Source organism: Anopheles marshallii, chromosome 3, assembly GCF_943734725.1.
Source record: "Anopheles marshallii chromosome 3, idAnoMarsDA_429_01, whole genome shotgun sequence".
NCBI classification, from domain to species: Eukaryota; Metazoa; Arthropoda; class Insecta; order Diptera; family Culicidae; genus Anopheles; species Anopheles marshallii.
The window spans coordinates 34,776,581-34,802,169 of NC_071327.1; the positions used below are offsets into that span (position 1 = coordinate 34,776,581).

General features: G+C 44.0%; 2 protein-coding genes across 2 annotated transcripts; one reads left to right on the plus strand and one right to left on the minus strand.

The window, feature by feature from the left end:
- Positions 1 to 4,301: 4,301 nt before the first annotated feature.
- On the plus strand, positions 4,302 to 6,563 carry LOC128715751 (sodium- and chloride-dependent GABA transporter 1-like). The gene is made up of 7 exons (XM_053810666.1): positions 4,302 to 4,869; positions 4,963 to 5,064; positions 5,129 to 5,312; positions 5,385 to 5,652; positions 5,725 to 5,828; positions 5,915 to 6,284; positions 6,345 to 6,563. Exons 1-7 carry the CDS (start codon positions 4,302 to 4,304, stop codon positions 6,561 to 6,563), a joined length of 1,815 nt encoding a protein of 604 aa, XP_053666641.1.
- Positions 6,564 to 22,190: 15,627 nt separating this feature from the next.
- On the minus strand, positions 22,191 to 25,291 carry LOC128713676 (uncharacterized). Its single transcript, XM_053808539.1, has 5 exons — positions 25,210 to 25,291; positions 23,391 to 23,518; positions 23,164 to 23,293; positions 22,358 to 22,936; positions 22,191 to 22,291 (listed from the first exon to the last, which is right to left on the minus strand). Exons 1-5 carry the CDS (start codon positions 25,289 to 25,291, stop codon positions 22,191 to 22,193), a joined length of 1,020 nt encoding a protein of 339 aa, XP_053664514.1.
- Positions 25,292 to 25,589: the final 298 nt, after the last annotated feature.

Below are 25,589 nucleotides of genomic sequence, written 5' to 3' on the forward strand. Positions count from 1 at the left end.
GTTAACCCTTTTGTGTCGGTTTTTTGAAGTTTATTTGAGCAGAGCTGTGTATGGGCAAAGGCGAGTCTTGCAGGCGCAGCCGGTGTTCCGGTTCCGTAGATTGGAATGTGTAGTACGCGGTGATGAGGTTTGAACACGACGCCGTCCGGTGTATTGATTGGAATGAACTCGAAGCACCGGTGAAGATGTTTGGAGTGTTGAGGCAACCGCATCGATAGAAGAATAGGTGGAATTTTTCGGGGTTAGTTATCGATTGGTAGCAAATAATGTTCCACCACTCTATCTATCAAGAATTGCTACTCGGTTTTGGAGATTTGTTTGGAGTTCCAAGAAGTATTGAAGCGTACTGGCTGACTTGATCTTGCTGCGAAGAAAGTCGATTTAAATCTGTTAACATCAGAATGGAATAATTTTACTTCATATCACAAATCATTCAACATTCTTAGCAATTCTAATTAAACGCCACAATCATAACCACCAATTGCCTCTAGAGACACATCGGTTGAATGGTAGCTGTATCCTTATTTTCACGTCTGTTGTCCTTCGTTTTTTTTTCTCTTGATTTAAGCCTTCTTTGTGCACTACTTCAACCAAACATTCCACAAATAATCGCTCACAATCAACAGGCTCGCTGGAATGGAACAGAAGGTATCCCGAACCGTGATCATCCATGGTGTGGTGGGTGGAGGTGTAGGAATTAAAACGGTCCCAGTGCGCGGAACCAGAAATCTCGGTAAAATTATCCCCTTCGGTGGGACTTACAACAATAGATGGTGGAACCGAGTGTAATACGTCAGAAGCTGTCGACATTCACTGCCACGCCATCGGTACGAATTCATTCGTTCTTTTATTTCTAGATAATTTTACGGTGCTCATCATCATCTTCTCCGTGGCACCATCCTGCGACGGTGACTGGAATGGAGACTACCATAGTCTGCACGATCGGACAAACTCCCTCGAAGTTGGTGCAGTTTTCCATCTCATGAGAAAAAAAATCAGCCGTTGGCAGTGGAAATACTCTGTCCGAACCGATTGTTACGTTATCCTTTCGCATCGCTTTCGATTATGCATTGTTGGGAAGAATGTACAGGACTTAACAGGATCGCTGGAAAGCGAAAGCAAATCTCTGTGTTTAGTGTTCAAAAAGAAAAAAAAAACGTAAAAATGAAGGAAAGACACCACGGAAGCAGCAAACAGATTAAAAAACAACATCCAAAACAAAAAGGAAGCATTATAAAACACACATACAGCAATGTGGAGTGTGGAAAAACAAACTTACAGCGACCAAAAAAAAAAGAACACAGTAAATCCTCCGGCCGGGTAAGCTGGCCCATTTGTGAAGATTGCAGCTTCACCCCGCTGGGGATAAGTTTTTAATTTCCAATATTATCCATGAGGACTATTGTTTTCCCGGTGACGTGGAACTGTGACGGAAGTTTCGGTTGACAATGGCGGTAGCTTTCGTTTTTGATTGTGAAGCAAGCAATGGGACAATATGCTTTATGCGCAGACAAGTTAGCATAAGTCACGTAAAACAGAGCCCGTACCCCACCTGTTGACTGTAACGTCGGGCTGCAGGAATGCAATTTTGTGCATCATCATGCAGTTCATTTAAATGTTACAACGAAATGTTGTAGGGACCAGCACCGATGCAAAGCTGAAACGCTCCAAACGTGGAAAAGTGCAACGAGTTAAGCATGTACCATTCGGGCGTACCCTTTAACATGGTCTAGTAGGGCTGCAGTAATGCTTCCACTGCGTTTCCATTTTATCCCCATATTTTTATTCTATTTTTGCTCCATCCACGAATCGGTACCACAGTTTTCCACGGAATTCCAATCCCCGGGCTGATATTTTTATTGTGCTTGTTTTTCCTGTGCTTCGCGTTCGCGGCACGAATACAAAAATACACCGAGGTTCACCCAGCGGGCATTGATAAATCACGACCAGTTTTGCACGGTGCTTACCGAACGGAGGGGGGCAGCGAGTCGAGTGTGAAACCGAACCAAGCACCGACCACGACGACGGCACGTCCGCACAAATCTCGGCATAAATCCGGTAGTGTTGCGAATTTTCTGATTATTATCATGATTATTCGCATTTCCAGAGTCCAGGGCAGTGAGTTTCCGGCAACAGAAAATCCGGAGGAGTGGGAAAAGTTTCATCCGAACGCGAGTTTGGAAAAACTATCTCTATGGATGAGTAAGAGAAAGAGAGAGAGAGAGAGAGAGAGAGAGAGAGAGAGAGAGAGAGAAATGGTATGAAAGTTACCTTTTTCTTTCTGGTTTTGTATGCTCATTCCGAAACTCTATTTATTCATTCGCCTGTTTGTTGCGCTGATTGTGGTTTTATGCTGGCATTGTTTCTCGTTTCAATGACTTTGGATCTCCACCCCGTTTTCTTCCATTCCGAATCTGTTCAAGAGCATTTTTTTGTTGTTGCTGTTTCTTTTTGGTTTGTTTGGTTTGTTCGTTTTGTCCGTATCCGTTGTAGTCAGATTACTGCTTGAGTTTGAGCTTTCGCTTCTCTGACGCTGTGCATTTTCATTGTGCCTCATCTCAATCAATTCTGTGCGACCACGTTTCACAAAGCATCGAATAATGATGCTAGGAAAAGGGATGAACACGGTGCGTGCAGGATGTTAAATGAAAATGGAAAGCACCTTTTTATGTGGCTCACTGGTTAAGTTAAAGCTTTTTTTGTAGGATGAAGTTTGTTGCGTTGCTCGCAAAAGGACTCGCGCCAGACCAACGTTAAGGAAGGAAAACTCCACTAATTTCAAATATTTAAGCAGGCAAAAGTAGATCAGTATACAGTAAACCACAACCAGCAAATATTAGTATACTTTGTATTCCGATACACAACGCCGGAACGCAATGTTATCCGCCACAACACATACCAAATACACCCGATTGTGCTGTGCTTCAATCACGCGAAGAGTACATGCCGTAAATTATAATGATCGGATGGCTGGATTTCGATGGACGTGGGGATTTGCTCTAGCCATTTTCGGTGTGGATCGGTGGAGACGCCTTATCTAGCGCCACCTTCCAAGAAAAGCGCCCGGAACGATCGGGACCACGTACACGAACGCCGTCGAACGCCGATGAAAATGAATCTTGCATGCCCATTCTGCCCATACAACCAGAGCGTTCGTATACCGATGGAGTGCGCCTGGAAGCGTGCAAATTTCCCCGAGGAAATTAAAGGGAAAATCTACGCTGATTGTTTTTCCGCCACGCTCGCCACCCTGCAGCCGGGTTGGACAACGGAGGGTTACGGCTGTGTTTATCCTCCCCCATGTAGGACCGGGCTGGCACGATTCGACAGCACCATCAACATTCATCCAGCTGCATCCTTTCGAATCCTTTCGGCAAATGATTAAAGACGATGGTGTGAGACACTGGCGTGTCCTGTGCTGGCACACTCACACCACGGCAAACAGGGCAACCGTTTCCTTTCGGGTGTCTGTGCGCCCGTACTGGGATGAATATGATTTATGTGCAACACTGACTGTCATCGACAGCTGGTGGCAAACGATTTCATCAATCGGGGCACACTCGTCGTATGTCACACCGAGCGGGCTATAGCACGGGACGATGCGGGCCATGTATGACACATACCAGTTAACGAACGAAGCGACGTACGGATGGAGCCTTATCGTCTTCATTTCAGTTGCTCTGTGTGACATCGGTTGGAGTTTGAAGGAAATGCAAAGACACTCACTGAACCTGGCGTGAAAAGAGCAACGGCAAACACACCGAGAATTCTGATTGATAGAACGATCTCGGTGAAGGGTGGTTGAACGGTTGCGCTTGCAGCGTTAAAAGTTTGTTGCCCGATCGAAACGTCCATCAAACGATGAGAACCTGTCCCGGTGTCCTGTCTGCCACTAATGACAGTTGATGGTCAGTTGCATGGTTCGAGTTGGTGTGTTTGATCAAATGGGCTATCTGTATATGTTGGAGTGAATTTGGTAGAACAATAGATTTGAAATGTACTTTCTAAACCTGAACTCTTCTCTTTCTTCTCTATTTAGATGATGGTTACCGCATCCCGCTATCTCCAATGAACCCGGGAACAACACACCATCCTTCGCTTACAACTTACTCCTAATACTATTCTTTATTACACAATGTGCTATTTGAAGCCTCACTCATCTATTATTTTATGTTTTGTTTGGTCTGTAACCTTCCTACTCCATCTGTAAAGATACCCGATCCATCCTTTCTGTGTGACACCGGTTCCAGTCAACGCCGACCATCGGAGTCGTCGCAGCAGCGAGCAATTCCATCAATATTATGACAGAGGGCACCGCGCCGACGGTTGAATGTTTAGATAACACACTGGACGGTCTGAACGAGCAGCAGGAGCAGCAAGAGCAGCAGCAGCAACAGCAAGAGCAACAAGATCAGCAACACGCGGAGGCGGTGCAGGGAACGGTCGGTGTACGTATCGAGGTAACGAGTGCGCCATCGGCAGGTTCCGTCGAGCTAGTCGCTATCGGTAAGGAGTGCGAGGAATCGTCAAAGTCTCGGGACGACCAGCAGCAGCAACAACACCAACAGGCAGTCGCGATGTCGCAAAGTACAAAGCAGGTGTCGAAAGCGGAAAAAGACCTCCCGGAGCGTGGATCCTGGGGGTCCAAGTTGGACTTTATCCTATCGGTGGTCGGGTTGGCGATCGGGTTGGGCAATGTGTGGCGTTTCCCGTACCTGTGCTACAAGAATGGCGGCGGTGCGTTCTTGATCCCGTACTTTGTCACACTCTTCCTGGCCGGCATACCGATGTTCTTCATGGAACTGGCACTCGGCCAGATGTTGACGATCGGTGGGCTGGGTGTGTTTAAGATTGCGCCCATTTTTAAAGGTAATGTAGCGAGTATCAGGACATGTTGGGCGAACTCTTTCGAAGGTCGATAGTGTTGGTAATTTGACGTTTTATATTGATATTCGCCAAAAGGTATCGGTTATGCAGCGGCCGTGATGTCCTGTTGGATGAATGTATACTACATCGTCATCCTTGCGTGGGCCATATTTTACTTCTTCATGTCGTTACGTGCAGGTATAGTAATATGATAGTTACCAAAAGATGAAATCCCTCTCATATCCGGACTCATATCCACCAGATGTACCTTGGCGAACGTGTGATAATGCGTGGAACTCGATCAACTGTGTCAATCCTTACGATCGCAAGGACCTGCTGTGTTGGGAAACGCTCGGAGTGAACGGTACCCTCACCAAGATTTGCTCACTAAACTCGAACAACGTGACCATGACCGATTTGGCCGATCCGGTGAAAGAATTCTGGGAGTAAGTCTTCTACAGCAGTTCTTTTCACATGATATTTTTATACAAATCTTTTTTTCTTTGTGCGTCATGAAGACGCCGCACATTGATGATCTCGAGCGGTATAGATCAGGTTGGATCGATCCGCTGGGAACTTGCTGGGACGCTTCTGCTGGTGTGGATCTTGTGCTACTTCTGTATCTGGAAGGGTGTCAAGTGGACTGGCAAGGTCGTGTACTTTACTGCCCTGTTTCCGTACTTCCTGCTTACCATCCTGCTGATCCGTGGCATTACGCTACCAGGTGCCTTCGAAGGCATCAAATTCTACGTCAGCCCCAATCTTTCGAAGCTTGCCGAATCGGAGGTATGTACTGTGGGAGGGGAGATGTAAAGATCATGGATGAAATCAACAAGACCACTCACCCATTTCGACCAGGTGTGGATCGATGCAGTCACGCAGATCTTCTTCTCGTACGGTCTCGGTCTGGGAACGCTGGTTGCTCTCGGCAGTTATAACAAATTTAACAACAATGTGTACAAGTACGTCTAACATCGTCTCCAAGAGGCACTTGTTTGTCCCCGCATATTTTAATCGTTTGATTAAATTCTCCTTCAACGCACAACAGAGATGCCCTGATTGTATGTACCGTCAACTCGAGTACCAGTATGTTTGCCGGCTTCGTGATCTTCTCCGTCGTCGGTTTCATGGCACACGAGCAGCAGCGTCCAGTGGCCGAAGTGGCCGCGTCCGGCCCAGGTCTTGCCTTCTTAGCCTATCCATCGGCCGTCCTACAGTTACCGGGTGCACCGCTCTGGTCGTGTTTGTTCTTCTTCATGCTGTTACTGATCGGTCTCGACTCGCAGTTCTGCACCATGGAGGGCTTCATTACGGCGGTAATCGACGAGTGGCCTCATCTGCTGCGCAAGCGTAAGGAAATTTTCATCGCGGTCGTGTGCATGATCAGCTATCTCGTTGGTTTGACGTGTATTACGGAGGTATGTTGAAGAGCGCGCCGAAATGTGTACAATTCCATGATGTACCTCCATCTCCCACAGGGCGGTATGTATGTGTTCCAAATTCTTGACTCGTACGCGGTCAGTGGCTTCTGTTTGCTGTTCCTGATGTTCTTCGAGTGTGTCTCGATCTCGTGGGCTTACGGGGTGGACCGTTTCTATGACGGCATCAAGGACATGATCGGCTACTATCCGCTATCGTGGTGGAAGTTCTGCTGGGTCGTCACTACTCCTGCCATCTGTGTCGTAAGTATTGGGTAGCTGCTACAGGTAGTCTTGCCGTAACGCCATGCGCTTTATGTGAGTGAGTGAATGAGAAATGAGTGAGTGAGAATTTACAGCTCTTCGTCTACGATCGTCACCGCGCTACAAGGTAAATGGAGTTAAATTGGGATGGGATGTAATATAAAAAGTGGGAAGTTTTTTCATATCTTTCAGGGTTGGAACGAGAGTATTGTGGCTGGTAAACCGGTGAACATTGGGATATATTAGTTGTCTTCGAGTTGGAATTGGATCCATCCTCACACAGAGATTCTTAACGATAAATAAAGTATTGTAACGATTATGTATAAAGCTGTTTTCGTCATACAATGTAACAAATATTCCGAAATGACTTTTCAAGCATAGGGTACGTATATCTAAACTAACCGTCTTCAGCATCCTTACAAACGTAATAATCCATTGAAAAAAAAAAACAATCCACATTCCTTTATCAGTCTTATCTAATGAAGACTATAATTTCAAACGTCGTGTACCATTCCTGCTCTGATGAATGCCACGCTCTTGCATCAGGACGAAACATCTAAAGCACTGCATCTCACAGGTCATGCACTGCACCAAACATCAATCGGTCCCCGTTTGCTATTCCGCAAAACTCGGTGATGACTTCTACAAAACGACCGAGCACACCGCCATTTAATCTTGCTTTACGATGTGCGAACGAGCACCATGGGTTTATGTCTTTGCTCCCACATCCTTCCAGCGGTGGCACTATTGTTTTTGCTGCTTATCTTCCGTCCGTCACGGCATGCGAATCCCGTTCCGCACCGTCCGCTCAACCCTCGGGTTCTCGGTGAATAGAGACGAGTTGAATGAGCTTTTGAAACCAAGCAATGGCTTCGGTACCATCCATCGATCATAAACAAATCAATAGAGGCAGCACCCGATCAGGAACCCGAAACCGTACGCATTCATCTTGCGGAATTGAAGTGTGTTGGAATGAAGCCTGAACAAGCCGTGCGTTATGAGTGAAATCGATTGGTCGTAATTTTCCTCCCAAACATCCGTGCCAGAGCGTCCGGTTGATTGATGATGGTGATGCACATCGCACACTGACGAAACGATAGTTTATGGCAAAAACCCCTGGAACCCCAGCATCGCTTACCAAACCACATATTAAAGTGAGTCACTCAAAACGGTAAAGTATTCGCAGTCGTAAGAAAGCCAACACGGAAGGAGTTGCCGCACTCGATGCTTGGGGATATTATTAACACGTGAGCTGTAGGGAAGCAACCTTCCATCCTCAGCAGTTCCGATGGAACTTATCAGACTGGCATGATTTGCAAGTTTGCAGGTAAGATTTCGCACATCATGCATCTGGGCCCGTGCAAGAGTAAATAATTTTCCCGGCTGACCACAAACAACAATCCATTCGCAGTTGCATGCAAACTGTTTGGCCTGGTGGGTGGCAGTCTTCTTTGGGGGTGGTTCTTCACGCTCCGTTTGTGGTGGTAGCGCTTATCGATTTGTCTTATTAGCTGTCAAGTGTTGCGTATGCGTATTAGCATAAAGCTTCACTCGGCCGAAATCGTTACCCAGCCTACGACCCAATGTTTCTTACACATGCAGAGCGAGAGCCTTCCACCGGCGTGGGTCATCCCGTACCATGTCGTTTGCTTTACGATTATGTGTTTCCTTCCTTTCGGGGTCGGAGTTAGTTTACTTCATGTCCACACACTCCTCGCTTTTGGGGGAGGCCACCCTTTTCGCATATTGATGAACAGGATCGATGAAAGGACCAAGAAGCGTGCTGCGTTGATCGTACGAAAGCGAGCTTACTGCGTGCGGTTTTACGGCACCGGTCGGGCACCAATATTCCTCATGCCTTTTGTGCGCGTTCCTGCATTAGTGGCTTTTCAGCTTTGTCTCCATTGCCCTGTCGCTTGGTCTTCGTAGAAAGCAAAAACAGATGTTAGCATAAGAAACCAGTGACAGGGTTGGAATGGCGTTTGCGTTGGTCAACCCAAGAGCGATCTGTAGAAATATTGCTTCCATGTTTCTCGATGCTTTCGATTCTCTTGCATCGACCATCGGCACCCGGTATTACACTGCGAACGTAAGCTAATGATTGAAATGGTTGGCAAATGGGAGCGGGACGGGTGGAAAACCCACACCGCAAACACTCCTGTTACGCAAATGACCAACAATCGGTTTCAATATGGTTAATCGTAAATTTCAATTAAAATTCATTCCACCTACGCACCACACACCGGATCACAATCGGGACGTGGAGTACAATTTCCGCACCGACTCGCCCCGAACGGACATCAGTAGCATTTGCTGTACCATACTGGTAAAAGAAATAAGCACACTACAATGCAAAACGAGCGTCGTTACTGGGGAGGAAGTTCAAGTGGTAAGCACATTTTCCAACCCCGAGCGATGGTTTGGAAGTCCATGATGACAAATCGCCCATAGAACTGGGCATGATTCGAACGGCGGACTCTTGGCTGGAGTTTCAAGCCGTGCAATGAAACGGAACTAGACACTTACACCGTGAAGGATTATTATAGTGGTTTAAACGGGGATCAGTTTAGAAGATGGAAAATAGGGATAGTGATGTGATTGTTTAGTTTGTTTTAAAGTAGTCCAAATATGTGAAAATGCTTTAATCTCCCTCGAGGAATGTAATATCCATATAATTTTAGCCTTTAATTTCCTACAAGAACATTCATCTTGTAATAAATATCTAATTTCTCGGGGTATTTTTTGCACCACCCTCGTGAGACGCCCCATATTTATGGATCGTTTAATTTTTATCTCGTCTTTAACACCATTACTGGGAGTCGCTTTTTTCGTTGCACCACACCATCAAAACGGTGTCCTTTTGAATCGCATCATAAAGCAGGTAAATTATGACCCCAAGCGAACCAACCTTGTGTACCAGGGCTGCAGTTAGTGGCATCCAAGTTAGGCCTGTCTTATCACACGTTATTCATGGTTCCTTTCGAGGGTTCTTCTAATTCGATGGTTTACTAAACCGATTCACCCGTGGCCAGGTTGACCGTCATGTGCGCCGGATGGAAATGCTGAAACCTGGGCTTTGAAGATATGTGGCTTCACTAATTAAATTTTTCATTTCCCAGTTCCGGCTAACGAGAAGCGATAACTTCACCACACTGGCAGGATGCCGAATTGCTCAGAAGCTTTTTATCAAGCCTCTTCTTCTTGTCGAGAATTCTTTAGGTTTGTCCACCGACATTGCAAAGTCGCAGCTTCTAAAAGGTTTTTGGGATAGTTTCGGCAACTCTTGCCGGTGAAGCGTCCTTGTCGTTCCGGGTTCACTCGTTGGGTCGATGCACTTTGCGTCAGCTTGGGACAGAGGGAAAATCACAGGCGCGTCGTACCGTGACAGAATCGTTCCCGACGACATCATCATCATCACCATCGTGTACAGACGAGGCGCACGAACGTCCCTATCGTCTGCCGGGGATCATTTTGACGTCGCGACATTTTACCCGTCAAGTTTCGCATCATGTGTTTGTGTGAACGGGGCCAAAAAAAGTCCGCCCTTTGCGCCGGTCCCTCCAGGTGCCATTTGTACCGGGCGTCATTAGCGCGAACGGAAGTTAGTCTTGAAGAAATGTAATGCACTTTGATTAAATTAGTGCCGACCGAACTTATGGTAATGTCTTTATGAGTGCTTCTTTGCTCTTTGTTGTTTTCTTATGGGCGTATGCCTTGCTCAAGCTTTTAATAACGTTTCGAGTATAAATTTAGTTCAATTCCGAAGTTTCTGTAAGCACACAAGGTGGATATAAATCGATCCAACAGCTTCAGTATGCAACTATGCTGTGCTCATCTTATTGATAGCTTTGAATGAAATTGAAGAACACACATTCGGTCCATTTTACTCGATTGAAATAGTGCACTTCCCCACTACTGCCCGACGGGTGGTAGCGGATGGCCCGAACGTGCATATTTAAATCCATAAACTTCATCGCACTCGACAGGAGCTTAATCGCCGTTTGGCACCGATGAAATTGTTTTAAATACGCCATTCTGTGACCCAGGACATAACTCAGCGAAAGCTCATGCACCGAACAAAACCAACCCAATCCTCCGTACTCGATGGTGGGAAATGGAGTGTGCGCGGGAAAAGCCAACCCAATCCTAGCTTGCGCTCCCTTGCTCAAAACGCTAACACTACCTACCGAACCGAATGTACATCAACCGCGGGACTACACACGGGAAACACGACACATTAAAAAAACCGCCCTCAAAACGCCTGGTAACTCCATAAAATCCACCCATTCCCGGACTGGGGGTACAAAATGGTGGTCATTTGTTGTTGTTTTTTGTCTCGTCCCATTTTTACACTCTCTACAAGCGGTCTCTGTAGGTCAACGCTTGGCCCCCCCTGTATCGATGGTAGGAGGACGTGTAAATGCCAACCGGGGCGTGCGAGCGGAGTGTACATCCGGATCGGGTCCCGGGCGCTTGTCGGTGGTGTTGTTGTAGAGTCGGTTAGCAAATGTCATAAATTTCCATTTATTTTTCCTGTTCGAACATAAAACTATATGCTTTTGATAAACGACCAGAAGATGCTACGGTAGAGTTTGTGTGAGGTTGTGAGAGAGGCTCACTCGTACCATTCGCGGTGCCCCAACACTGACAGCGTGGGGAGTGGATTCGAGCTTAGGAGATGCACTTCACCATTTACCCTTCAACAATGCACACCAACACCGAAGGTGACTGCACAAACACCGGGATCCTTTCGATCTGCTAGTGACACCGATATGAAAGGATAGGTTTTCTTTCCTGCCTCTGGTGGTGAGGGTTTTTTTTTATATGCTGGAACATGTGACTAACACACAAAGCAAACTCGGTGGCCCAGATTATCGGTGGTTCGTCGTTTTCCCGGGTTGTCGCCACCAGGTTGGGAAGGGTTCTGGGATTGGTGAGTTCGCGGATCGTGTGGATGAGTCATAACATGCTGCGGTTGATAATAAACAGTATAGGTTTATTGATTTTTGTAAATACTTCAAATTTGTGTCACCATAAAAGTGTTGGGAATTTGAACTTGTAGTGAAATCAAGAAAAACAATATTAAATCAAAGTTATGTAATTAAAAAAAACAATAACAATAATGAACTATTACAACAACAACAAAAATAAAAGGAGTATAAAAAATTAAACACTTGACAAATTAAACATAAAAAATATCAAAGCAGTAAACAGACAATTCATTCAACAAAAGCAACAAATTGAATTAACAAACTATACCGAAAATTTAACACAACCTTTTATTTTCAATAATGTAGTAATCGCATGGCTAAACTTGTTAATAAAGTTGTAAATAATCGGAAAATGTAATGATAGTAAAGCAGCAACACAACAACAACTCATTCAAACAAGTACGATAATTTTTAATTTACAAATAAGCCAAATTTACGAAACAAACAAGAGAAACAGTAAACTACTGACACATACTTTTATATAACCGATGAAAAACGATACATGGAAAATATTTGGTAAAAAAGTTGGTTTGAAATCTTTTTTGCTAAGAAACAAATAATTCCGATGATGCAATGTTTATTGTAAAACAATAAAAATCTGAATTATTGAAATATTCAAAGAAAATACAAAATAGTATAGAAAGATAATATGCGTATGCCATATAGTTCCTTACATGAAAACCCTATGGTGAAATGACCGCATTACTGTGAACATTTCTACAAGCTTCGTAAAAGGATAGAAACAACCTGGAACGACCACCTATAAACACCTCCATTCTATTGTATAAGGGAAAACCTCTTTCACACCGTATCAACTTCCTCTTAACAGCTTGGCGTAGTTCATAAAACGCATTCCTACGTCGACGGTTCTCGTTTCGGTTGATCACTTCCCGATCACCGAACGCGCCAAAGAATCCTCCCGGTATCTAAAAAAAATGGTACCACATATACTTTAAAACAGCCCAAAAAACGCAACGTTTTGGCCGAATCAACAACAAAAAAGCTAACTTTTCTAGCCCCAACGGTGTCCCGAAACCACAAACGATGGCCAACATTTTTCGGGCCTACTAACGTTGGCGGTTTGATCGTTCAGCATCATTTGAAACCATTCAATTTCAATCAATCCACAATTAAGTCTAGACGTGAAGGCATCAAATCACACGAGCCATCCATCCATCCATCCATCCATCCATCTATCTATCCATCCATCACCCCATTGGAGCAGCGAAGGAACTCCCGAGCAATGGATTTTCATCGATCGATTTAACATTTGGCTCGCAACCAAAACTGCGAGGCCGCGTACGTGAAGCTCCCACGCCGTTTCATCGTCCACCGTGGAGGCTTTTCTGTGACTAGTGGAAGCTGCCTCCCAAGTGGCACTCGAATTGTGACTCTTTTGCAAACGATGAGCATATGCACACAGCGGTCGTCCACCTTAGGGACCACCACCACCAGGGTTTTGTAAAGTAATTCATCAAACCAACCGGGCCGAACCCATCCATCCGGTGAGTTCCCGTTGCCGGGGTGAAAATATTCCCTCACCCAGGGTGTAGCTGCATTTTCCTGGAGGCATTTCCCGGCACAAGCACTGCCGGCCCTTAAACATGCACTCCACATGGTGCCGGGTTCCGCTGCAACTGAAGTGGAACTTTTGCTCCAAATCGGCCAATGCTGGTTGAGGGGAGGAGGTCATGCAAAAAAAAAAAAACTGGACTAACGCACGGATCACACGCGGTACACACCAGGTGGTCAAGTGCCGGGCGCACTGTTTGGAAACAATAAGCCCGAAAAATAAATTGAGATATTATCGGGTGGTGATTGCGTTTTGATTTGTTCCGCTGATATCAATTCCGCTATCGGTGGGAGCCTGCAGCTGAGTGAAACGTTGACTTCATTCATGGTGGGATTGGATGCTGTTTTGGAGGGTTTGGTGTTTTGTTTGCCACAACCGGAAATAGGGTTTTATTTGCAACTTTAGAATAAATGGACGGATGTTGTGGGGTTTGTGTGGCTTTATAGCTTGAATGTGTATTGCACTGATTCGATCAACGATCCGTTTTCCCAGAAAGTAGATTTGATCGAATGGAATAGTATAAAGAATTCGTTACCGGTAATTGTCATATTGAAAATTTGTGAAAACCCGTTAACAATTAAAAAAAACATGTGTATTGCGATTGTTAGAGACATTCTGTACTAAGAAAAATAATAATAATAAAACTTTCACCGAAAAATGTCATGCTTTCTTATGATAAGCATCTTCAAATCATCTTTTTGCTTTAATATACATCGCTCAGAAATCGGCACACTCGATACAATTTCAAAATCATTTTCGATTTTGAATTTGTTTGTTTGTGGCCTGTTCTGGGGTGGGTTATTTGAGCTTTCGAATTCCACTTGCACCAGCAATATTAAAGTGCAGTCGAATGTGCACACGAGAGGCTCCAGAGATACCTTTCCTCACAAGCACACAAACGATATCCGCACAGAAGCTTAGTGGGATGCTAAAGCCAAACAAAAAAAAAATGTCGCCCAAAAGTATGCTAATATGCAGACCCACCAAACCCACCTGCACCAGCTACGAAGTCGACACATATTGAAATTTACCCCCCAGAAAACAGCCTGAGAGCAAGAGCGAGAATTGCTTTTGCTTCTCAGGCACTTCCACCTGTTTTTTTTTCTTCAGCTTGTACCCATGCCTTTGCGCCGTGCAGGTTTTTCATTATTGTCACCGGATAGTGTTTGTGTTCGACTTATCCTTACTATCGAATGCATGCCCAGAGCAACACATAAACAAAAAGAAACCCCAAAGTAGAAACCAGAAACTGTAAGTAAAGTGGACAGCAAAAAAAAAGCAAAGAAACGCGATAGCAGAACTGGATTGAATCCTTCAAATCTACCCTCAGGACGAAGGAACGCTTTAGCTGTGTAGGAGTGTGTTTCTTTGAGAGGATTTTTTCCTCCTCTCGTTTGCTGTTCTGCATAACGAAGAGATACCGTTTGCTTCGAGACTAATCTTCCGGAACACGATAGCTTCCTGGTGTTGTTGAGGATGGTCAGGATGTCGTGCTGAATCGGATCGGCTCGGTACAGGAGCTTAAGCCGTACAGGAGGTGTATGGCTTTGGCTCGTGTTGAGTTTCTTCTGCACACGTTTCATTTCATTGATTTCCATCCAGCAGTCCCTTCAGGCGGGTGGGTCGAGCATGATGAAACTTTTCCAATCGATAGTACTGAAAAAGCAGGCAACGCACCGCATGGGGAAAAAGAGCGTAAAGTAAATGCTAGCAAAAGTAGGATTTTTTCTCCAAGAAGGAAAAGTGAGAAAGTGTGAATGAAAACTTTAATTCTTGTTTTTTTTTTGGTTGTAAAAACTGCCTTCTACGGATGGGTAATGAGACGATACGGTGTGCAAAGAGTTTTGCTTATCGCTTAAATGCTTACGCGTCGCACACCTTAGCATAAACCAGCTCGTAAGAAAAGTTTTTTTTTGTGTAAATTAACCAACCAACCTTCCGGGATAAGAGTTTGTGGTTGTAGCTATCACTTTTTTACAACAGTGTCTTTTAGGAACATTATAGAGTGTCCCTTTCTGTCTGTTAGAATATTTAAAGTATGTAACCTTTTCGGGAAATGTCAAGGAAACGTTCTTCCACGATCTCAAATTTCAACAAAAAAGAACAAACGGATGCTTAAAGTACAAAAGTATCAAACTAAAATTGTAAAGTCAACTGCAGATGCCAGGTGAAAACCCTGGTCCGGTTCCTTTTGTGTGGAGCTTTAAGTTTTTAATGTTGTCTTTTCTTGTTTCAAGTTTTCTTTCTTTCTTTCGTGTTTCTTTTTTTCGTATTGCTTTTTGCGCGTTTTATTAAAATTTATCTTCACTGCCGTCGCTCTGGTATATTCTCTGTTTGCCTACTGGTTGTTTGTTTTTTTGTCTCTCCATCCTCCAGCACACGAGCATGCCTGTCACTGGTTGATTGGGGAAGTTTGGTCTCAAAATTAAAGAACTCGAACGCGTGTGATGTGTCGTTGCTTACGGCGAAAGTGTAGGTGTGGCTTTGCCGGTGGATTCCGCTTTCGGTTTCTTTTTTACTTTCCTTCAATCGATCGGCTTTTCTTTTCTACTATCTACACAGACGATTGTAGGGAGAGGTCTCATAAATCATGATTACCATGGATTTTCGGATGCGTTTGGAACATTTTGCGAAGATGTTTGTTCTAGTGCTTGGTGGAACGATCGATAGCGCTGGATGGAGCTTAACTAGTGTCATGGTATATTCATTTTGTTTTGGACGATGCTTTTGAGACACACAATATGGTTGAAGGTACGGAATTTGAAATAGTGAAAGGTGTATGTCGATTGAAATTTACACTACATCTATGTGAATAAACATTTTGATAAAGCTTCTTGGCTTTGTGTTTGAAAAACCTTTTTTAATAACATCAAATACGCAAAAGTTTCTCGACATAATTAGTAAATAATATTGGAATTAGTCTCTCTTTCTAGCTACTCCTAAGATCACACTGTGTCCTGATACATTTTGGAAGTACGTCTCCTCATTGTATTTGGAAACAATAGAATGATGCCAAAATGAGATCAAGATGAGTGAGATGTGTATAGTCGCGTGTATGTCCTAACATGCAAATATGCAATGCACGACGTATTGATAAAGATTCGAGAACAGGAACCAAAACTGAAGCAGTTTCAAACCGAGTTTTGCACTCTCATAGTTCCTCATATCAGATCAGTCCAATCTAATTTAAAAATTATGCACGATTTCGCAAAAAAAAATCCTTACCTTTGTTAGGAGCTTGATGGCTTGGTATGAAGAGTAAATCGTATGAAGTGATCTATGAATTGCCGGTGAATAAAATAATTGCGTTTTCTATTCTCCATTCAGCGAGGTTCAGCGTACAAGAATAACATTGCGTCTTCTGTTCTCTATTTGACGTGATTTACTTTTCCTTTTTTCAATAATTCACTGAGGATCGTTAAATAGATCACCAGGGTTTTGTACGGCCAGGATTCTGAAAGTGGTGCAGCTAGTCTTGAAACAAGAGTATCAATTAACTTCCACGATAGTATTGAAACATATCTGTCTTATCATCATGATGAATTTTAATATTTTAATTTGCAATTAAATCCGGAAATGGTGCGCATGAGATACTTCTTCAATTCGAGATAACTTCTTTAATGGATCATGAAATTAATTATTTGTTTGTCGCTGTGTCAAGTGGTTAAATGCCATGAAACTAGTTAGAGAGTGAATTCAATTGATGTAATAATTTTACTTTATGTTAGATATTCTACGCTTCCGTTTCGTGATACAAAATCGATGAAATTTTGTAGAAAATAGTACCATAAAATGAGATTAGTTAGTTTTGCCGAAAGTGTTCACCCAGAGGAGGCCCTTTTTAGCCAATCAACACCAACCCTGAGTTGGATGAATGTGGAAAAGTTTTACACACTGTTTCGTAATTGTACTAAAATACATCAAAAATTTGATGCTAAACACTGATCCTTGTTAAAATGCCAACATCACATTCCGTCCTCCCGCAACCCGTCCCCCACAGCGCAAGAACACCGGGCCCCGTGTAAGTCAACGTGGCTCAGTTTTTGCCAAGCATTTGTTAAGTAATTTTAAACGCCGTACGGCACGAAAATCGATATGTTTGCGTGTGGCGTAGGGTAATGGTAAGCGTTCGCAACAATTTCACTCTACAGCGAATGGAATGTTAATAATATTTTGCCCCCCTTCCGGTAGTTCCGTCCATCTACCCATATCTTACGCCCTTTATCGGAAGGCTGCCGAGTATTCCAGCGAAGCACACTGTGCACAGCCGAGCGTGCGGAAGGCTGCTAGCTAATTTTTGGTAATTGCATTTTGTCTGTCTGTCGGTGGGCACGATGATTTGTTATGAATGACACGTAACAAAGAGCAGCGGGATGATGCTGGATTGCACCATCACTGTTGGCGCTGCTTTTAGTAGCGAACGCCTACTAAATGACCGTATACTGAACGATGCGGTTGCACAGTTTTGTTGTGTGTGATCAAGTTTTTATTCACACATAGCAGCAGGTTAAAAAATCACACGAGATCGTATTCCCCAGTCAGTAAAGACAACTTCTTCCCCAATGTCTAATAAAAAATACACGAACAAGCTGTACTATTACTTCCCGAAAAACCAAACGTCTTGGTGCCAAACATCAATTTACATCGATTGATCTCCTCAGAATCGTTCGTGGAATCGCTTCCACTTTTGCTGTACGTGTGTGAGTTTCTCTGGACAGGAACGAATGGAGGTCCCATTTTCAATCGAACAAAATGGGAAGTTTATCATACCCTTCGTTTATGGAACGGAATTCCCTCAGAAGCAACAAAAAAAAGCATTTGACCAAGAAAGATACTTTTACATCATCAATCAATTCGCATGAAGTGCGCCTCGGGATGGATAACGGATGAAAATGATACGAGCCTACCATCCTGCACTCGATTCCGTGGAGCCGGAAAAGTGGCACCGCCATTCCGTCTACCATTGTTGGTGTTCAGATTGGCGGCAAAGTTTGAGAAGAAAAACATACCGGCTACATACACCTTGACGCGCTTTCGTTTTTTCCCCGCGCGCGTTTGCTGATCGATGCGTGCGGCTTTTACAGCCTTTCCACGCGTTGATCCTTCCGGGTGAGTTTTTTTCTTTTTTTTCACCTGCCTCTGCCAGTTTTGGCCTTAATCGGATGGATACGCTTATTGTTTACCACGACGGTGGTCCCATTGGTGGGAAATCGATTGGAGTTTAGGATTTGTGGCATCAAATTTTGCGTTTGCTCACGGAATACCGCATCGCGTTTATTGATTCGGATTGGAAGCATTTTGTAACACCTGTAATGGAAGCTGCTTGAGTGTGGATGGGTGGTTCGTGGGTTTGAAACTTCCTTCCGTGCAGAGATTTGGTGCGTGTGGTGCGGGAGCTATGGAGCAGTGCAATTTAGCTCCATCCAATCAATGATTCATTTAACGAAAAGTGTTCTCATCATTGTGATGTAATCAAAAACTTGTATAAAGATATTTCCGTAAATTTACCTACCTTAAATCATTCATTTTTGTCGAGTTCTTATAAAAACTGTAAAAGTAACAAAATCTTTAGAAATAAATTAGATTATTCAAAATGGATTGTATTGGTGGAACATTTTTCTATAGCCATGAGTTAACGCCTTCCTGCTGATTGCTTAATTTATGACAGGCCTAGTTTACTTAAGAGGAAGAGGTCTGCTCCAAATGCTCCAGGTATAAAACAATAAATAAAAATGAAGTATAAGAACTTCCGCAATCAGGTGGCAAGAGGCAGAGTACATTTTGTCGTTGAGCACACTTCTAGCAGAGTACAGTTGTGGTTTAGGTTTCTCTACGTACAACCATCTAAGGTCGAATGTCGCAGTGACCTTCCCAGTTTTCATAAAAAAACGATGCATAAGAAATCTGGGGAGTCTCGCGAATATGCTCTACTACGCGCGTGTGTCTCCTAAACCTTCATTTTTCCATTCTTTAATTTAGTAAATACTGCTTCAAACAATTTATAACTTTCTAGATCTAATCTTCTGTAGATAGAAAAATTGACAGCTCCCAGTTCTTTTGGAAACTAAATCCAGAATTATGTATGCGTAAAATACCGACGCAGATTTCAGATAGCACAATTTTGATAGGCACAGTGTGTAACCAAGTGTTGAGTAGGTTTTTACTAAAATATGGTGTCGGCAATGGTTTTGGCACACTTTGGATGTTCTCATTTGATAAGAGAAAACTAAAACCCCTGAGCAATGAACGACAAACAAATAGTTGAAACGGATTCATTGCTTGCTATTCTGTAGGATTCCCGAAATTTACAAATTGAAGGTTATGTTTTAACATATTTTGAATGACTTTTTACTAAAATTAATTAATCAAATGACCAGAGAATTGATGTACATTCGGAAAACTGTAAAACAACTGCAAACGTTTGTGCTGAAAGCGGATTTTATAACGTTGCTTAGCGCCTTAAAGGATGATACCGTGCTCTCGTTCGAACTAAGCCCCTTTTACCAGGGTGCTAAACGGTGCTTCCCAGCGTATTTTACATGTGTGACGTATGTTTCGTCCATCACGGAAAGGATGTGTCGAAAGCAATGCAGAGTGAAAAACCGAGTGAGAGAACCGTCCAGCGAGCCGGAAAAAGACTCAATCTCATCATACCAACCAACCATCATCCTTCGCCGTATTTGCCATGCACGGTTCCATGAACCCCTTTTTCCCAACTGTGGCCAACCAAACTCACTGTGAACATCCCAGGGCCGCACAAACACATGTACTCCCGTTTGCTACAAGGCCGATTACATCCACGTGTCCACCTGTCTAGTTGGGGAGGGGGCCACACCCGAGACCGAAGGATCAAGGGGAAGCACGTTGTCTCAAGTTTATTACAACACTTCGCACACCGGACCCGGAGCCGTGCTTTGGACGAGCACGGTTCTTCGGTATAGATTATTTTATTATTATGGAGTTTTATTGAATTTAATTATTAATATCAATGGAAATTGCTGGCCCATTTCGGTTCATCCGGTGAAACGATCCCACTTTCCTGTGTGTCTGTGTGTGCATGTGTGTCTTACTCCACTCGGCCAGGGACCAGAAGCTCACCGGGCTGGCAAATGTAGCAAGTAGCTCTCGGTTGCTACTACCGCTCCCGTGCTTTAAGATTGGTTGAAACGACCGCAAAACGGTTGTCGATGCGGTGTACGGTACGTTGGCCGCTCTTTTGTTGCAGAGTATTATTTCACTTTAACATGTTCAACGAGCGTGTAGAATGTTACGGCGCTGGGACGTGCCACTCGTGTTGGGCGATTTGGGCGTTAGATTCGGCAACGAGATGTGCTGCCTGCCGGGAGTAGCATGAGTAGCACCGGAGACCGTTTGTGAGCGTGGGATCATGAGTTTTGCTGCATGTTATACTAATTTTTGATGCCTTTTTCGTTGAAAATGTCTCAGCTGTGAAGCCATCCCTTTTTGCAAAGCATGTTTTTTTCAGGTTTATGCTTAAGCTTGCGACATTGTAGCTTCCGTCAGCATTATTTGGTGAGGCAAATAATGTAATATAGAGCTTAAACAGTACATCGCTTCCGTAGACAACGGTGGGTTAATGTGATGTATGAATAATGTTAAGTTAAGGGTTGGAAGAAAAGGATTACGGGATCAAAATTTGCATTATTGACATGTACCATTTAACAGTTCCATAAATATGTTAATGCAAATTAATTTTTACTGGATTTCAATGCTCTTGAAAATATTCCAAAAATTGAGAAACAGAGACGACCCCTAACAAAATCCCACCAATTAATTAGACTTTTCAAACTGACAACTCTAAGACACGAGTAACATTCTGTCAGTGATCATCTCTTTGGTCAGTAATGATCAGTAATGGTCTCTTTGGGTTCCTAAGGAAGCCCTGTTTCGTATAACTACACCCAAACAAGTAAAATCTATCCAAGCTTAATGGCTATTTAAGAGATTGATTAGTTGTATTTTTTTATTTGAAATACGCGCCAGGGTGCTCGCTGGCAATCGGTCATACTACAATCTGAGGAAATTTCTCCAATCGAAACACCTGTCACAACGAAGCTGGGACTATTTAGAACCTATATAGTTCCAGTGCTCACATATGCCTATGAGACATGTACTTTGTTCAAAACTGTCGAAACCCTCTTAGCCGCTTTCGAGAGGAAGATTCTCAGAAGGATCTTTGACCCCGTATGTGTGGAAGGGCAATAGAGGAGCAGCTACAAAGACGAGCTCTATGAGCTGTACGGCGAACATTCTGTCATACAGCGGATTAGACTCGCCAGGAACTGGTGGGCTGGTCACGTCATGAGAATGACACCGGACGACCCAATCCGTAAAGTCCTTTTGGGTCGTCCACATGGACAGAGGAAGCGTGGCAGGCCCAAACTAAGATGGAGGGATGGCGTTGATGCGTCCGCCAGAAAGGCCGAGATAGTGGATTGGCAGACGAAGGCGCTCGACCATGAGCGGTTTAGAGGACTCCTGCAGCAGGCCAAGACTGCGAAGCCGTTGCAGCGCCGGATAAGTAAGTTAGTCAGTATTATTCACAACATCTTTTTGACTAACCAATAGTATTAAGTTAATGGTTAGGTAACAAGCAATAGATTAACAAATACTGTTGAAAATGTTAGAATTATTAATAATTGAGTTTGTTTAACTGATTGAAAAACAATTTTCCTTTTCAATTAAGATTCGTCGCAGTGTTCGAAGTCTGGTTTTACGGTTGTCATCGCCCATACACATTTATTTGAAGCTCAAGCAATCCCTATTTAAAAACTGTCCACCTCTTCTTGTCATGGAAACGGTTTGGAGTAGTGTTTATTGGGGCTAATGGTCGCAGTGTATGCATTATGACGCCCCCAAACGTCGCCTTCTCTCGGGTAAAGATCACGAGTTGATTATGAATTTTGCTGAACGTGTTACATTATTATTTTACCAGTACACAGTAGTGCCTAAGTACGTGTGCTATTGATCTCTTTCCGAGAAACCGACTAAGCGCCATCAACGGCCGATGGGGAGTGTCTTTTTTCCTGATGCCCGATTCGTCTGGTACGCGTCCGGTTACATGATTAGATAATTCAGCCGGAATCCAGTTTCGCGATGGAACGGATCAAACAGTTGATCACTCGTAAAGTACATCATGAACGGGCCTGGTCCAGTGACTGGAGAACATAAATAAGAGTTTGTTAGTGCTGTTAGGAGCGGAACTTCATCAACTTGCTACTCACCATCCACTTCCCCGTTGTTCAAGCTACTGCTACAAAACCGGCTTGCTCGTAGGGCCGGCAACGCTGGCAATCGTGCCACCGCGTTCGGAATGTGCAGATTGTCCTCGGATCGTGCCATTACGGCAATGCTTGAATAACACAGCTCATCCACGCCAGGGTTTTGGGCGTTCGGATTACCGGACGAAGCGATCTCGAAGGTGACCGGGATGAGGCGTAACAGCTGACTGTTGCGAGGACGCTGGAAACAGATGGCATAGTCCAATCCACCCAGGTATGGTCCCACACCGGAACCAAGGTTGAAAGATTCAACCGTACCGGAGGTGTCGGAGAAGTACTGCAGGCAACCGGTTGGTGCGAGAAGACCGATATCGCCATGCGCAGTGCGAGCGTTTGCGAGGGGAAGCATTTCTGAAGGATCCAACTGCCGGGCAGCGGGTGCCACGCCGTTTGGACACTCGAGCTGCTGCACCCGGATGCTCCAGTGTGGATTGGTCAGAGTTGGGATTTGCGAGCGACTAGCGATCCGGAAGGTGATCGTCATCGTACGATCGGCATTGGTAGGGTTGAAGGGTACATACACTAGATGGGAGGGGAATTCGAAAAATAAAGAGATTATTAATACGGAATTATTTTAACTTTGAAGTAGTTTAAATTAGTTGCACTAGCAATTTGTGTGAGTTGAGTTTTATCACCTACTTCCTCTTCTTGCTAACACGTCTCTCTCCTTAAATGAAGTTTCTGCCTCCAAGTCATGTTCGAAAATCAATTTCCCACTAAAATCTGTTCATCGTGGACCTTACACTTACCGTGCTGGCCGCTGTTTTCACCACATAAATCGAAGTTCATGTTTTGCACCGAAAACACATCGTTGATGCATCTCGGGTACGGGTCGAGCGTCGGTTGGGCAAGACTAAACGAGTTGAAATCCAATCGAAGCTGCGAAAGCACCCAAAAACAGCACCCGGTCAATATGAAATGTGTTGATGCCGATGTTAGGGAAGTGAGATGTATCATTTTTCCGCCCGTGTCTTACCTGACAGATGCGCAGATTGAGTGACCGGATGGTGTAGACGCAGGTTAGCCCGTTCGTTGCAATGTTGTTCGGTGCAAGCAGTGTGGTCGATTTTACCAGGGACGTACCACCGCAGGCAAGTGTTGGACCTGAAGAACGGAGAGACGGTGAAGTTAGTGGCGGAGTGATAGCTTGGCTGCATTAACATCCCTGCTGGTTACTAATCCCGGTAAAAGCTAAAGGACAAGAAGCTTTGCACGGTATTACCAGCTACATTCAGTCAGCTATCGGCGTACGTACGTATGCGGTAACGTTGGAGAGTGGTTCTAAAACTGATTTCTACTCTGTAGACGACGTGTTAATTTCCTTGGCCAGATTAAGGGGTTGGCTTGGCTCGGTCGAAACAACCATCGGCGAAATCTCATCGTCTAATCGGCATTAGCTTAGATCGTGGCCGAGCGGAGGTGTGATTTACAGTAAGCCGATAAGAGCATGGAAATGAATCGCTCACAAGCCCATCTCAGAACCATTAGAGCATCGAAAGTATGATCGAAAGGATACAGTTTACCGGGGAAAGTAAAATAAGTTTAATTGGTAGCTGTCATTTATTGCCTTTTAGAAGTTGTTATAGACAGAAAAATGTTCACTTCGAGCTGTTTAGTATTTGGTTCTGATCGTTTGCCGACCACCTTTCCCGTATCTAGTCTATTCTCTATAAGAGAACTTAACAATGGCAATATATAAATATTTGTATATTAAACCTGAAATGTACACTCGAAGTCATTGGATGGAAAGAGATTACAATTATTTATGAACATCATGTCAAAGGATATCTTCAGCAACACCAATGTCGTCTCTCGTTTCTAGGCTTGGTTGCTTACGTGCGAAACGAGCAATCATCCACGCTGTTCCTGAAATGCTGTTCGAAGAGTCCTGTACGACAAAAGAGTACCATACACCCTGACCAATTTGGACGGATTATATCAACGGAGAGATTCCAGATGTATGGTCGTATGGTTTTTCTTGACTTGGTATTTGATTTGGTAGATAATTTTTATAATAAAAGTTCGATAACACTCAGTTGAATTAGTGGGTTTTAGCCACAATAGCAAGGATGTGGAAAGTTATAACCAACTGCTGATCTTGCCCTAAACTGTAAGAAATACTTACAAACCAAACTTGATACCACGAGTTTCTCTAATGCAAGCAGAACTAAAAGTATACTGTTTTACTTGTCACCTTACATAACTGTCTAGAACGCTTCACAACTTAGCGACATAGTTTGACACTACACCCAATACTCGTGTCGAACCTCATTTTTTATTCCCGTTCAAAGTTGCAATGTTATCGTAACAATTATCTATGTTTTATCAACTTGCACTTTTTTGTTGTATTCCACGCTGAACGGAAATGATGCGGGAAAACCAAACGTTATTTTTAGCCCCATTGTGGAGGGTAGTATTTCCGTACGATCGCTACATGTACACGATAGGCAGTAGGAAGAACGTCACTAGCATTTGGTTGATCATGTCGCTGCACTGAACAAGCCCTCGCTTCGATTGCGTTATCAGTCTGCAGATCATATCGGATCAAAGCTGACACGTCGATACATATCTCGCTACCGGAACAAGTTAATCAAATGGTCAACTTTTACGATGTTTGTTGCTCTCCTGTCGTTACTCTCGACAAGGGTCCATTCTCACATGAGAGACAGAAGGCGCCAGTTGGGAGAATTTTAGCAGAAAAAAAAAACATCCAACACTGCACTTGCCCTTCCTCGTGCGTCTACACGGTTTAGATCGGTTTTACATGATGCTGTCGTTCACCCACGTTGTTGTACCTGTATATTGGCCTTCCGTTGGAGACAGCTGCAGCAACCCAATGACGAGCGCGATAAGGACGAAGGCCACCGGGACGTTCATCGTTCAAGTCAAAGCTAGAGTCAACCACCACAGCAGAAACGCGACAATTCGTTGTTGTGTTTTTCCGTGTTTTTTTACTCTCACTCTCAGATCACTTCAAGACACTACGGCACGGTACAACGAGTATCACCCAGTAACGAAAGCTCCACGAATGACGATCGGCAACAGTGGGAGAATCCTTTTATATGTCGGTACGCTTTCTCCGCCGCGCACTTATTGTCACGTCGGTTCTTTATCATTGCGTGTGATAAAATGCCCACCGTTCGCAGCCGAACCTATGAGACGGAGGTCAGTACGT